General features: G+C 42.7%; 1 protein-coding gene across 1 annotated transcript; it reads left to right on the top strand.

Moving 5' to 3' along the window:
• The first annotated feature begins 858 nt into the window (after positions 1-858).
• POMP (proteasome maturation protein) lies at positions 859-12,875 on the top strand. Its single transcript, XM_035116003.2, has 6 exons — positions 859-900; positions 4,747-4,844; positions 8,104-8,164; positions 10,499-10,600; positions 11,446-11,539; positions 12,360-12,875. Exons 1-6 carry the CDS (start codon positions 898-900, stop codon positions 12,425-12,427), a joined length of 426 nt encoding a protein of 141 aa, XP_034971894.1. The 5' UTR covers positions 859-897; the 3' UTR covers positions 12,428-12,875.
• The last annotated feature ends 2,548 nt before the right edge of the window (positions 12,876-15,423 follow it).

The raw sequence follows: 15,423 nt of genomic DNA, 5'->3' as shown, positions 1-15,423 counted from the left end.
GCCCACGGATGGTCTGGGAATCAGCATGTTTTTACATGAGTAGAATGTGTCCTTTTATTTAAAATGAATCTCTGGGTTATTTGTGGGGCCTGCCTGGTGTTTTTACATGAGTAGAACGTGTCCTTTTATTTAAAATGGATCTCTGGGTTATTTGTGGGGCATAGGAATTCATTCGTGTTTTTCCCCCCAAAATATAGTCCGGCCCCCCACAAGGTCTGAGGGACAGTGGACTGGCCCCCTGCTGAAAAAGTTTGCTGACCCCTGAATTAAAGCAAGCAAGCCAGACCGCGTTAACTTAAGCAGCCACTTACAAAGCGCAGCTGAACCCTTTCTGAAGGTTGCACTGAGGTATTTTTTTGTCCGAGTTTGGACTGGCGCCAACACGTTATTTTCAGGTACCTTGCAGGGCTATAACGCTTTCTTGATCGCTTAGGCGTTTTTAAAGGACTAGTCTGTTACTCGTCCCTGAACCGCTGCTTTTGTTTTTCAGCTTAAAAAAAGAATCCTTGTTTTACGATGCCTCACACTTTGCCTTTATTGCGTTTTACTCGAGTTCTGCTGCCGCACTCCGTCCAGGGGCGCTTCAGACGGTTTTATTGTTATTTTCAGCTAGGGACGTTTTGAACCTTTGACGGTGAGGCAAAAGCTGCGGGCGAAAGAGGGAAAACGCCGCGCGCCGCTCCCTTCACGCTCCCTCGACACGACGCCGAGAGGCGGGAGCCGCCCTCTCTTTCGGCCGCAGGGCAAGCAGTTACCTCGTCGGCCCTCGCTAGTTCCCGCCCGCCTTTAACAACTTCTCGCGAGAGCCATCCCGTGCGCACGCACGCGCGCGCGCGCGACGTCACTGCCCTCGCTCGTAGCTGGCGGAAGGAAGAGAGAGCGGGTGACGGTGCAAAGATGGTAAGCGGCATTCAGTCAAAGAACGTGGTCGTGGGGCCGGGTCACCCTGGGGGCGTCAGGCGAACTGGCGCCACCATAGCCGGGGGGGGGAGTCCCGGGGGGGGGTCCTCCCTCTATCTCTCTCCGCCTCACGAACATAGGAAGCTGCCTTAATGCCGAGTCAGACCCGTTGGTCCACCTAGCTCGGTATTGTCCGCACTGACTGGCAGCGGCTCCAAGGCATTTCAGGCTACGGTACCTCCTAGGCCCACCTGGAAGTGCCGGGGACTGAACTCGGAGCTTTCTGCGTGCGGAGGGGGTGCCCTCCTCACCCAGCTACGACCCTCCCTCTCGAGTCACGGCGGGGCTGAGGCGGGCCTTGGGGATCCTAATGAGAGATGCTCCTCCCCCCCCTCCCGCGCACACTTCGCATTGAAGCCCCCTCTCTTTCCCTCCCGACATGCGTTGTCTGAAAGGGGTTTCCGCCTGCCGAATTCCCCGGGCGTCCAGACGTGTCCATGTCTTCACCGTGAAGAGGGGAGCTGGGAATTCATGGCCTGGACGCTGCTATAAGTGGATGTGCCAGTGCCGGATTTACAGTACCTGTAAACTAAACAAGCTATAGCTTAGGACCCCACTCTCTTGGGGACCCTCCAAAAAAAAAAAGGAAAACAACAACAACTGGAATGTACATTTCCAAAATATAAAAAACAAAGTAAAATAAAACCTACATAAAGCAAGTGTTTTGTGTTGTGTAGGCTCCTATGATGTAAGTAGTGGGTTCCGGATATAGCATATATTCAACACAAAAAAAACGACCGCTTGTTGTTGACAAAGGACAGCTGGACATATAAAGGGCCCCATTACCTTCAGTAGCTAAGGGTGTCGTCAAACCTAAATCCGGCCCTGGATGTGCCCTTTGAGATTTATTTATTTTTTAAAAATTTGTTCCAGTTTCTGTTTTGCTTCACTTCGTCCAGATTTCCCTTTTTATCACAGTTACCCAGGAATCTCACTACAGTATTTGTATTTACTGGAGTAATGCTCTTGAGTAGGATTGTAGCCTTTTTCTTTATGTGTGGGCCGGGGGGGGGGGGCTTTAATACATAAATGTAGCTGGTGAAACTTCCCACCCAGTCACTCCATGCCAAGAAAGCCTAACCTGCTAAATTTCTGTATGGTTTTTCCTGAGATGGAGATAAGAGGTGTAAATTTTTTCTTCACTAGTCATATTTCTGCATGGTAGACTTTTGTCAAAAGCATGGAGGAAGAAAAAAGATCAGCTGGTGGCAGATACATCTGGCATCCTCCTTTGTATTCACCTTGAACTACAGGTGGTGAATTCTATACAATAGAGTACTGTATAGATACTGACTCTTATAGCACCAGGTTGTCATTGAGGTGTAGTGGAAAATATAACAAACATCCATATAATGTAAATTCATAGCAAGAAGTAATGGTAAATAAAACAGCCACAGGTAGAAACGTTCCAATTAAAGATAAAAAGGAATTGCGTTGTGGGGTAACTGTTATCATACACAAGTTGTTTCTTGGGTTCACCATTGGTATAATGGGTAGAAAGAGTTGTCACAATTGATGTAGAACATACAGGGCTGAAATGCACTGTCTACACCTGGCTTCATCATAACTTAAGGGATGGTGTAATATTTTTTAGGGGGGGAAATTAACCCACTCTAGAGCAACAAAATACATTTCCTCTGTTATGGGCCTACTCTTCATTTGCCAATGTTGCTGGGTCACTGTATACTGGCCATTCCCAAAGATTTTGAAGGCTTACTTTGCAAACATCTCACTTCCACAGGGAAGCAATAGAACAGTTGTGTCAGTGTCACTGTCGGAGGGATTTCCTGCAGTTCAGTCCTTTTATTTACTTAATCTATCCAATTTCAGACTCTGTGCTGTAATAATTCAGCTCGATTTTAATTTATGCACTTCAAATATTTGCAAAATGGAGGTGTATGTTTGTGTAAAGGAAGCGCCTGGAGATTCCAGTCAGGATTGTGTGGTGCAAAAAAGTATACAGACTGATTGCAAGAGACACAAACAATGTACAACTAAAATAAACAAGAAAAGCTGATGGTGGGAAAGGAAACAGAAATGCTGCTTATACTTGCTGGAATCCTGACTTCTAGTCCAGTCTCCTGTCTGGTAGCCCATATTGCGTCAGTTTGTATGTCAGTTCATAAATCAGTCTGTTATGTATCCCCTCACCTTTTTTTGTGGACTTTTTTCCTGGTTTTTGTCTATTGCGGTGTGTTATTAATAGTAAATAACTGCTCACAACTGTATGTAAAGTTCCAAAAATGTGTAGTCTGATCTCTTTCATAGAGAAGAAATTGATATGCTGGACAGAACAATGGAGAAAAATAGTGTTCTCTCTGTGTTACAAATATTAACTAAGCTGATTTTAGGCCCACTATTTATGTTGCTTTATTTTTCTTATCTCTGCAGAATTAACATTGTAATATGTTTATTTCTTAAGCACGTTCTTGAAATCAAGGCAAGCAGAGTACCCAATATAAAAGGCCTGACAGTGCTCACTTTTCTCATCCCACCTGCTTTGTACAATTGATGGAAGAACGCCTTTTTCTAAACCACGTGGGCAGACTGGCACCTGGGGATTAATAGGAAAGTGCTTACATTTTCATTAGCGACTGTCTGGTTGACCTAGGCTTGCCATATTAGAATTGCTTTTGGAGAGTTTGGTCAGAAGACCACTTCAAGAGCATCAGAGTGAGATTTAGAACACGAAGAACAAAGCAGTGTTCAGCAATTAGAATACCTACATGCAAGACACCTGAGAGATTGTATTTGGGTTTAAACTCTTTTACATACCATGAGCAGCAAGTAAGTGTTATTGGGAACCACCATGATGAATCCATTTATGGACAGTTTGAAAATAAATCACAGTGGATTATAATAGTAATAATTTTATTATTTATGTCCCGCCCATCTGGCTGGGTATATTCCCCAAACTGAAATTTGTGTCCATATTTGGTAGATGAAGTAAGTTTGGGAGTCGACACACATGTTTTGCTGTATTTTCTACAGAACTTGTCTGCCTTCTAAAGTAGCCTAAATTTTGATTGGTGTGATATAATTAACAAAGTTACTAAATTAGACCCCTTGGGTGGGATTCATCTAAGAAGCCCCGTGCAAGGTCTTCTGCTTGCGCAGAGGGATTTCGCCTCTCTCTCTCCATGCCCCCTAGAATTGGCTCTGGGAGAGTTGGGAGTGTTAGATCTCTTACTCTCGAGTAGGACCCTGACAGAGACACATGCCCGACTGGCTTGTTCCCTCCCTCCTGGTCGATTGTTCGGGAGCTTCAAAATCTTTCCTCAGCCTGAACATCACAGCGACTGATGCCAGCTGACATCAGCACACTTACAGATCCGCAGAGTTTGTGCAATCGCGTAACAGACCTCAGCATCTTGGCTAATCTACTTTTATTTACATATAAACACACATGGAGCACTGCAACATGGCTCCCGCATCAGGCAGCAAAGAGAAAGAGCAAAGGACAATAGTCCCACTTCAGGAAACACAGTAACACAAACATCCTGTCTTCGTCACTTCCCACTGTGGAATGAAAACATATACTATCATGTGATAGACAACAATCCCATGAATGCAGACACGGTGAATGAAGCTTCAACAGGGAGCACCCCCCAAAACAGTGAGGTTGGGAATCATTCTGTCCAGCAAGCTGAAACGCTTGCACAGACAGAACATTTATAGTAGCGCAAAATTGAATTCCACCCCTTGAAAACAAATGTAACTAGCAGTACTCATTTTGAAAGCATTCTTGAGTTGTACATTCCTAATAGTAACTTATCTCTGTTTCAGAATACCAGAGCGTTTGGATCTCAGCTGAAGGACTGTATTCCAGTTTCTGATTTTTCAGCTGCTGGAGCATTTGAAAGCTGTGATGTGATAAATAGAGGGTAAGCACTAGAAAGCCATTGAAATACATAGGTGAATTCCTTATGTGCCCTGATGACGGAGATCCAAAGTGTGTTTGAAATTGTTTTTCTCTGCCTCCTGGATGAATTGTGTTCTTGGTCTGCTTTTCTTCAAGTGGGTTGTGTAGAGGTGGCTTGGTCAAGACTGTTGAGAGGAGAGAGGAAAAAGAAGCTCTCACTTCCCCACTCACAAATGAATCCCATAAATCTGCAGCAGTGCTTACCTGGGAAGGTGGTGAGCCCCAAATATGCCACCTCCACCCCTTCTATCCATCTTGGATGAAGGACCCCACGCTGCACCTCTGACTTCAAAAGGAAAGGGAGCTCATCTCTCCCACATGGGCTGGGCAGTTCCTTAGTTACAAAACATTTGTTTACTAAATATTTGCGTGAGGTGATCTTCCAAAGTTACACCCAGTTATTTGTCTTCATAAATTTATTGACAGCAGGAGCCTTAAATATAGATTCTTTCCACAGAATTGTGGAACTAAAACTGGATCCATCCAAGATTTTGTGTCCGTCTCCAGAGCGCTTCCTGCTTGCATGAAGTGGAGGAGCCAGTTCAGCCTCTTGAACTGGGTGGAAAGCTCTTTGCCTTCCTTCCTCCAGGAGCAGACAGAACTGCAGTTTCCCAGCAGCCTGTTTCATGGAATGGACCACGCGAATGTCAGGGCTCCTACATAGTGGGAACAGGGTGAACTTGGTTTGGCCTAGTTTGAAGGTGGGATTTACAAGTTGATCCCATTCCCCTGAGACTTTGGCCAGAATCATTTTTATAGGTTGGGCTTGACAAGAAGAGAACTCTCTTCTGTCGAAACAGACCAGTGGCAGCATTATACATGCAGCGCTTCTGCATATATGTAGGCAATCATTCCACTATATACGTGGGCAAGGCATTAGGACTAGTTAAAATAAACTACAGTATAGCTCTTTCTTTGAGATGTCTCGTGAAATGACAGCCAACATGTTGAGCTGTATATTTGTTATCAAATGTAATTGATAGGATGCACAATAATGTCCTAAGTAATCTTTCTTTACATTGTCCCTGTGATTACCTCACATGTGGCATTAAACAAATCTGAATTTATATATTTAAACTTGCAATACTCCATACAGTTTTGGCAATTTAAAATTTATACCCTGCACAGTTTCTCTGAGCTATTATCTCATTTATGTAATGGATCATTTGCAGCCACAGAAAGAATACAGGCAGAAGAAGGCTGTCGTTTCTGCTATCTGCATCCAGGGAGCTCATTCCTGATTATCTGTTAAATAAACCTTGCTCTGCTCCCCTGTATGTTGTAGATATTTTAAGAACCTTCTCTGGGGACACCACTTGTTTACACTGGACTTTCGTCAGGCTTGTTGGACATCACCAAAACACCATGTGAGCAGCGTGCATGCTTTCGTGGTGACACTGCAGAGTAAACTCTACAGTGGTGATCAAGTTTTATTTCAGAAAAAATTGTCCGCTATGGTTTATTGCTTTTAATGAAAATATGCTGTGCCTTTCTAACTCAAGGGACATTCCAGAGTTGTCATAAAGATACACAGACAAATAAGACCACCTGAAAAACAGATAAAGCATTAAAATAGGAGTCAGGAAAAAATACAAAAGCGGGTGATCTTCTCGTGGATAAGTTTCAAGGTCCTTGCACAATGCTGCAACAGTTTCTTATTGAACTATTCAGTTTCCCCTGTAATGTCATCTCAGGATATTTCTGAGCAGAAGATCCATTATGTATTTTTTTCCTTAAGATGCCAAAGCGGACTTCGAATGCATGATGAATTCTAAGTCCTTGGATGGGTATATGGGTATATTAAATGTAAATCTGATCATAAAAAGGCTGCTTACCCTTGTAAATTTTCTATTTTTCCTGTGAGATGTGAATTTCAATTTGCAATTAAACTTACACAATATCTGACCAGTAACTTATTCAGTAGGGCAATAAATAACTATCTGTGTAATGCATATTATTTCTGAGCATTTTAGGTTGTTTTTCTCCTGTTTTTACACTTGTTCAATGTTTTTAAGTCACGTTGACTTCCTCTTTCTTGGAAAAAAGCAACCAAATAATATATGAATAAAGCCAGATCAAAGATGAATTGGGCTTAATCAAAGTGTAGTATATTCTGTATTGCCCTATATACAATTAACTTAGAGAAAGATTCTTATTCATTACAGAATTTTCTAGGTGCTCAATCAGAAGATTTTAAAATCAGATGGTTGCTAGCCATTATGGACAGGTTTGTTACATATCAAATAGCTTCAAATGGACTAGTTTTTGACTCAGAACAGTGTCAACTACCAGAGGGTTTTTTTTTTTAAAAAAAACACAACTAAGTGAACTGTACTGTTTTAAGCTTCAGTAATTTGCATTTCTGAAAATGTAAATGCTCATCTTACTCTGGGTTTGTTCTATTATTATTATTTTTGTAATTTATATTGTTCCGGCTCAGATCCCTGAAAAAAATGCAAAGATCATGGCTGAGGATGACATATAGTTGTACTCAGGTTGAGTGTGGTGACTATTCATTTTGTTTTGCCTATAAAATAATAAAGGTAAAAACTTTTTTAATACATTAAACTAAAGCCAAAGTTGACAACAGCTGCACACGAACTGAACCAGACCCTATGATCATCACCTTCTTCATGTGCCCCCTACATGAGAGGTCCAGAGGGTGGAAAAGTGATAACAGGCCTTTTCTGTGGTGGCTCGCCATTTGTTGAAAGCTCTCCCTGAAAGAGGCTCGCCTGGCACCTTCATTGCATATATTTAGGTGCCAGGCAAAAATCTTTCTGGCCTTTTAAATGTGTTTATTGGATGTGGGGTGCTACTGGTTTGTTTTTGTTTTTATTATGTATTTTATTACTTATTTTGTGTCTCATTTTGTATCTTTATATTTTGAGCTGCCCAGCAAGCCTTGAATCAAGGGTGGTATACAAATTAAATAAATAAAAAATAATAGTAAGTCCCACTGTAGATGGGTAGACTCACTTCCAAGAGAATATGCAAACGGGCATTAGACTTTACGGTATTTGTTTCCTGCACACACATTGCTAGTATCATTAATTCCACCCTACTAAAGAAGAGAAAATAGTTCTTTTATGTATTCTGTGCCATTAATTCCAGACTTTAGAGCCACAAAACTATTACCTGGAATTGCTATCCAAAATATTTTGTGAATGATGCTCTTGAGATAAAAGTTGCAGTACTAATACTGTACATTGTTTTTATAGCTTTACAAATGTGAAGAGTGAACTTTTCCCTGTTCATCCTTTGGAACTATCAGAGAAAAATGTAAGTACACTTCATCTTTTCAGACAGTGGACTGTTAAACAGCGCAAGTGGTATACAGTGGCACCATATCTTATGCCGGGGTAATGTGTATATGTAGGGTTGCCAGACTCAATAGTGGACAGGACTTCTGTGCCTTTAATTGCCCTGCTGTCTTTTGAGTCTGGAAACCTTAAAGAGAAACCAGCAGACCCTTTGCTTGGAAATTAAACAAAGGGTCTGCTGGTTTCTCTTTAAGGTTTCCAGACTCAAAAGAGAGCAGGGCAATTAAAGGCAGCACTGAAGTCCTGTCCACTATTGAGTCTGGCAACCCTATGTATATGTGAAAACCTTGTGGAGCCAAAATTGTGTTGCCATTGGATTTGCCCCACAGCTAGCCGTTGAGGGTAAGGTAGCTGGTGAGGGGAAGAGAAAGAGAGGACTCCTGTCAGAGCACTAAGTGGGCCTTGCCTGGGAAACAAGGACGAGAGCTTAAACTCTTTCTGTGCTGAATCTGCTTGGAGTTACTTGGTGGAAAAACAGCTCAATAAACTCTTGGCCTTGCATCTCAGGCAAGGCCTGCTTGGTGCACTGGCTCTGGGAATGTTAGGGATGCCCTCATGGGACAGTCCAACTTCCTCTGAGATTTCACAAGAGCATCCCTTTATTGCCCATGTATAGTTAAAATCATGCAAGTTAAATATGTGTATGACGTGGCCATACTATACACTTTTTTCAGTTAACAGTGGATAGAAAACTGTTAATTTTACAGGGCAGATACTTTTCTAACACTTGGCACCAGCTGTGTTTTGGGGGCAAAACTGAAACCTAAGGCTGCGCTCCCAAAGCTACTTTCATAGGAGTAAGCCCAGTTGGGATTGGTGGGACCTCTTATTAATGTATGGGATTGTATTTTCAGTTGGCGGTCTTGTCTTCCCTATCGGAAAGCTTTCAACCCATCTTGAAGGGGCAGAGCCAAGCTGATTGAACAGTGCATGATGAGCAGTACAGAAGGGTGGCATTGGAGGTGGCACAGAAATTATGTGGTTATTGTAGTTCATAAATTGATGCATATTAACAGAGGGTCTTGAAAAGAGATTTGAAGGTGGAAAAGAAATGCATGTTCGCAGCATAAGGAGCAAAATGTTAGCAGCCGCAATGATGAATGTGGGAGAGCCATTGGGGTTGATAAGTGACTCAATAAGGAAAGGAAGAAAGGAAAGTTGAAACAGGGAGATGTCATGAGGCAGAAGCATAGAGGCTTTCTGCCTTTATCATCAAATTCCTGCAAAGGCTCAAACATGCATGAATATTTTCTTCTTGTTTACATACTCTGTTCAGCAGTGGAGCCTGGAAGAAGCAAAAGAATCTTTTGAAATGGTTTTACTTACCACCCTTTTTGTCAGTCTAACTCAGGCATCCCCAAACTTTGGCCCTCCAGATGTTTTGGACTACAATTCACATCATCCCTGACCACTGGTCCTGTTAGCTAGGGATCATGGGAATTGTAGGCCAAAACATCTGGAGGGCCGCAGTTTGGGGATGCCTGGTCTAACTTATGGTGCGTTGTTAGGTCACATGACTAAGCTTAATGGAGTTCAGAATACGGGTCAGTCTCCTCCTTCCCCATCCCGCCATTTCCCAGGAACAGCCCCTTTTCAGGACTTACTTCAGCCTCAGGTGGGATAGAGAATTTAGGCCAGCATATCTCCAGCTGAGCCAGGATGAGTCAGACCTGCTCATTCAAAACTCCTCTCATTTCATTGGATCAGACATCCCCAAACTGTGACCCTCCAGATGTTTTGGCCTACAACTCCCATGACCCTAGCTAACAGGACCAGTGGTCGGGGAAGATGGGAATTGTAGTCCAAAACATCTGGAGGGCCAAAGTTTGGGGATGCCTGCATTGGATCTTGTGTTTGGAATGCTCCCACAATGGGCTTGGATAGTCAGATGGATGGATCACTCAAGCACCTATAAGATGGCAAAGAAACACACCTCTTCCTCTCTCTCACATCCTTCTGTACTTAGTCGGATGTTGGCATTCCTTCAGTACTGAAAGTAATTTATTTAACATTAACCCAAATGGGATTTGGGTTATTTGGCAGTATTTTACTTTCACCACGAGGTGGAGTCAAATGTACTCCGCTTGCCAGAAACAGCATGTTGTGATGGATTGATAAAGGCGCATATAAATTCCAGCTGGGGGTTGGTATTTTCTTTAAGTGAGTGGAAGTATTTAAAGTAAGCTAGGAAAATACATTTATGTGAAGCATTACAAACATTTTTTAACAAGGGAAGTCACATTTCGCTAATTGTTCTAGAACTCAAGTATATTCTTAACACTTTGTTTTGTAGTTTTCATTGAATCAAGATAAGATGAATTTTTCTACTCTGAGAAATATTCAAGGGCTGCATGCACCGCTGAAGCTGCAAATGGAATTCAAAGCAGTGAAGCAGGTATGCTTTTTCATTTGTTTTCAGTAATTTGTTTTGCCCAGCATAATGTTTTAAAAGCACATGATAAAATAGCATTAGCTTCTTACTGGTTTGAATGATTAATACTTAAAACCACTGTAACGTCAGTGATTCGTTTGAACTGAGAAAGCCCAGGAGTTGAACCTTTTGAACCTGGGGGAATGGAGATACAGGGAAAGATCTTGAGTCATTTTCTTCAGAATCATCTTGTCATGTAGGACTGTACCCTGTTTAAATTAATCTTGCATCACAATCCTGTGTATGTTTACTTGGATGTAAGCCCCAGGGAATTCAAAGAGGCCTATTTTCAGGTAAGAACACATAGGATTGCATCACTAGTTAATTAACCGTATCAATTTATTCAATTAAGTCTACATAAATAGGTATATAAAATAGCACCATTGAACTCAATAGGTCTCTTTTCTCTGTAGACACATATCATAAGATTGCAGTAATAATCAAGCATGGCTTCATGTTGCAGCTTGGATAGCTCAGCTGGTTAGACCGTGGTGCTGATAATACCAGTGTTGTGGGTTTGATCCCCGTATGGGACAACTGCATATTCCTGCATTGCGGGGGGTTGGACTGGATCAGGCATCCCCAAACTTTGGCCCTCCAGATGTTTTGGACTACAATTCCCATCTTCCCCGACCACTGGTCCTGTTAGCTAGGGATCATGGGAGTTGTAGGCCAAAACATCTGGAGGGCCGCAGTTTGGGGATGTCTGGACTAAATGATCCTCAAGATCCCTTTATTTGGGTAGTTAATACACCTGGACAGTTTATTTGTTGAACGAAATCTCCCTGACTAACTGTTGTACTTTATAGGCCCAGCGTCTTCCTTTCCTTAATAGTTCTAACTTGTCCCTGGATATCTTGAAAGGCAACTATGACTGCATTGGTTTTGAGGATATTCTAAACGGTAAGGAAAATTCCAAAAAAATGGGAGAAATCTAGTATTTTAAAGCTGCCGGGGGGGGGGGGTGGATTATAAAGATCACAAGACATCTCTAAACCTCAGGCCCTGTTCAAAGGTTGCTGCACCAATATGAAAACCACTTTTCACATGCTGGGGTCCCGCTGTGTAACTATGTGCTACACATGACTATTGCAGCTGTGTTACTGGGAAACAACTGTAATTTTTTTGTGCATTTATGTCCCACCATACTTTTTTCATGGAATTCCAAGATTACATATATGTGGCTTCCAATCTAAGCATTAAGCAGACCCAGACCTACTTAGCTTCAGCAATATGGTGGCCTGATGTGCCTTCACACCTGGGATCCTCATGACCTGCCTGTAGCCTTCCCATAGGTAGCAGTGTCTGGTTGGTTGCTGTGAGGAAATGGGAGACACTCAATAGGCCTTTCATCTGATACAGCAGGGGGCTTTTCTTACAAGGGTGGGCCCAAGCAAGTGCCTATGCCTATGCAGAATTTAAAGAGCAGAGACAACTTGTTTTCAGGAGTACAATCCACTGCTGATTAAAGGTTCAATTAGAATCTATCACCTGTTGCCCAGGGAGAAAACACTGGCCTCTTTCCAAGCACTCTTTCCCAACCATCCTACGTGAAGAGTTAATTAGAGCTGTGCTGATCTGTTTTCAGTCAGTGTGGGGTGCAGGGGGTTGAGTGGAGCAAATAACGAGCTTTCTGCTACACTTAGTTAAAAGTTGTATCTTGCATGATGATACTTGTTCTTTCAAAGTTGTAGATTACTAAAATATTAAACCTGTTTTCCAGACCCGGCACAGAGTGAAGTGATGGGCGATCCTCATCTGTTGGTTGAACACAAACTTGGTTTATTATAATGCACGCATACTCCATCCTTCTGTTCGTGAAAATGTTTCTTACCCATGTCCCTGTAGGTTCAAGTAAACCATATTAATCAATAGCCATACAGCGCTTGTTTTGATAAACACAATCTCTCACCTACCTTGATAAAAATGCACATTAAATGCTTAAATATATTACTTTTGTTCTGTGTTTACTGTCAGTACAAATGTCTTGTAATTGGGTATTTTTAAAAAATCGGGAAATACATCTCATTTCAGGGCAATTACTGTTTCATGTCTGCAACTGTGGAACTGTAGACATTAAAAAGTCTATAGAAAAAGGACATTTTAGATGGAATGTTCTTGTAAAAGAACCTTTTGCCGTATATAACCCAGGTATTTGCTGTTTAATCTTTCTTTCCTTGTGCTTGATGACTTGACATGCCATCTTTTAAAAACAATGAATAAAATTTTCTAGAAATGCTGTGACTTTTCAAAATATTTAGTCCTATCTACGAAGTTCCTTGCCTCCAGCAGCACCTGCTTCCATTACTGAGCCATTCCCTTTCACCTTAGCATAGATCTGTTTACTCTGTTCACAACCAGAATTTACACTGGCATAACTAGCTGGGATCCTCTATTTCCAACACCACTGCCCTGGCACCCTTCACAGGTGGCACCCTTCCTTACTCATGTAGAGAACACACAGGTCAACATACAGTGTTGACATCAATGTTGAGGTGCTGTCCTTTAGTCCTTATGCGCACAATAGGCAAGCAAGCTGCCAGGCAAACCAATTAGCATCAGTCTCAGTGTGCTCCATTACAAAACAGCTGTAGCTTAGTGGTAGAACATTTGTTTTGCATGCAGAAAGTGCCTGGTTCAGTCCCTGCCATCTCCAGGCAGAGATGGGAGAGAGCCACTGACAGACACTGTAGGCAGCTTCCTTCCTCTCCCTTAATTCCAGTGCCCAACAAAGTGGTGTTACTGGTTATACTTCTAAAGCAGCAACTGGTGTTTGTTGCAGGACCTTTGTTGTTTCCACTGCATCTTGCTTATAACGTGCCCATTTATCAAGTCTTCCCCATTTTTCCTAGGAGTCTGATTCATATGTGGTGTGCCTAGAGTATTGGATTAGAATTTTGAAGCCAGATTTGATCCCCGTTCAACCACCACATTCACTTAAGTCAGTCATTCTGCTCTCAGCCTAACCTCCCTTCAATAGAAAAGGTGGGTACTGTACTGGGTGTGCCAACTTTGCCTCCTTGGAGGAAATGTAGTAATATACCAGCTAACAGTCCTATACCCAATCAGTCAGTGGTTGCCCTAGAGCAGAGCTTTTCAAAATCTTGTTTCCTGACACGTTAGTGTGTTGGCTGCAGTATGCAGGTGCGTCGTGCAAATGCTCCCCATGCTCCTCCTGGGGCCGGAAAAGGGTTAGTTTAACCTTTGGTTTGCTAGTAAAACTGAATTCCTGTCTCATGAAGTGATGCACATTTAACAAGTTTGGAAAGCTGCCCCTAGAGCAGGGTCCCCAAACTAAGGCCCGGGGGCCAGATGCGGCCCAATCGCCTTGTAAATCCGGCCCGTGGACGATCTGGGAATCAGCATGTTTTTACATGAGTAGAATGTGTCCTGTTATTTAAAATGCATTTCTGGGTTATCTGTGGGGCATAGGAATTCATTTCCCCCCAAAAAAATATAGTCTGGCCCCCCACAAGGTCTGAGGGACAGTGGACCGGCCCCCCACTGAAAAAGTTTGCTGACCCCTGGGCACCCCCAAACTTCAGCCCTCCAGATGTTTTGGACTACAATTCCCACCTTCCCCGGCCACTGGTCCTGTTAGCTAGGGATCATGGGAGTTGTAGGCCAAAACATCTGGAGGGCCGCAGTTTGGGGATGCCTGCCCTAGAGCATGCTGCTCTGCGTGGCGATCCTATTTAGGAAGAAGGTTGAGCAAGTAAGGGGTTAAGTTTTGGAACGTTAGAACCCTCAGGGGCAGGTTCCGTTATGGTATAAAAAACCCTCCCTAGTGGCAGTTAGGGCTGTTGGAATTGGGGAAATTGTGGGAGGGAGGTGGAGGTATCAGTTAGAGAGAGAGAGAGCTGTGGAAGATTAGCCAGAGAGCTAGGTGGATTATTGGTGGGAAGGAACAGACAGGATAGCAGATCAATGTGAAACTTGTGTTGTTTAATTAGAGGTTTTAGCGGTACAGGCTGGTAAATAATTTATCGGATATAGGCCGGTATAGGCTAACAGTTATAAGTTTATTTACGATATTATTCATTCAGTAACCACATGCTTCTGTACAAACAAATAAACCAAACTTGTTTCTTAAAGAACATCCTGGTCTGTGTTATCTAAAGATAGTAGCAAGTATCCAGTGTCATTGGTGCAGTATCAATCGATCGTAAAACATCCAGTGGTGCTGTACAGCTCCAGGCAGGACCGTGACACTCTGTAATAACCACATTCCCTCATCCTAAAGCTGTAATAATCAAGGGTGGTTGTAAGGAAACCTTGGGACCAATTTGTTTTGCCCAGCATAATGTTGTAAAAGCACCTGATAAAATAGCATTAGCATCTTACTGATTTTAATGATAATGTACAGTAGGCTATGCAAGTCAGGTTTTCCCATAAACATCCACCCTCCATTTGGTTAAGCAAGAGGCATCCCAATTCAAGGATTCCCTCCTGTGAAACAAAAGCATTTGAGGCTGGTGTGGAGTTTCAATGACTGAGAAGAAAAGCCTAGAGGGGTGTGTGGCTGTATTCCTCCCTCAGGCCTGAGGATTGCCACCCACAATTCATGACTACCTTCTGTCCTTTTTGCTTAACACAGCTTCAAAGTTTGGTTTCACAGGAATAAATGTTCCTCATGGAGACAACTTTGCCTCGGTGAAGATGAATTCTTATCTTGGTTGGAAGCAATCAGTATGCATTCCTAAATACTTGTGATGCTTTTGGACTTATCCAGTTTTAGTGTTTGAGCTGGCAGATACTTGACGATCCTCTTGCTTCATGAACGTGCA

This window comes from Zootoca vivipara, chromosome 4 (assembly GCF_965207765.1).
Source record: "Zootoca vivipara chromosome 4, rZooViv2.hap1.1, whole genome shotgun sequence".
In the NCBI taxonomy this organism is placed as follows: Eukaryota; Metazoa; Chordata; class Lepidosauria; order Squamata; family Lacertidae; genus Zootoca; species Zootoca vivipara.
The sequence above is the reverse complement of the archived record's forward strand: the minus strand, read 5'-3'. Positions and strand labels throughout refer to the sequence as shown.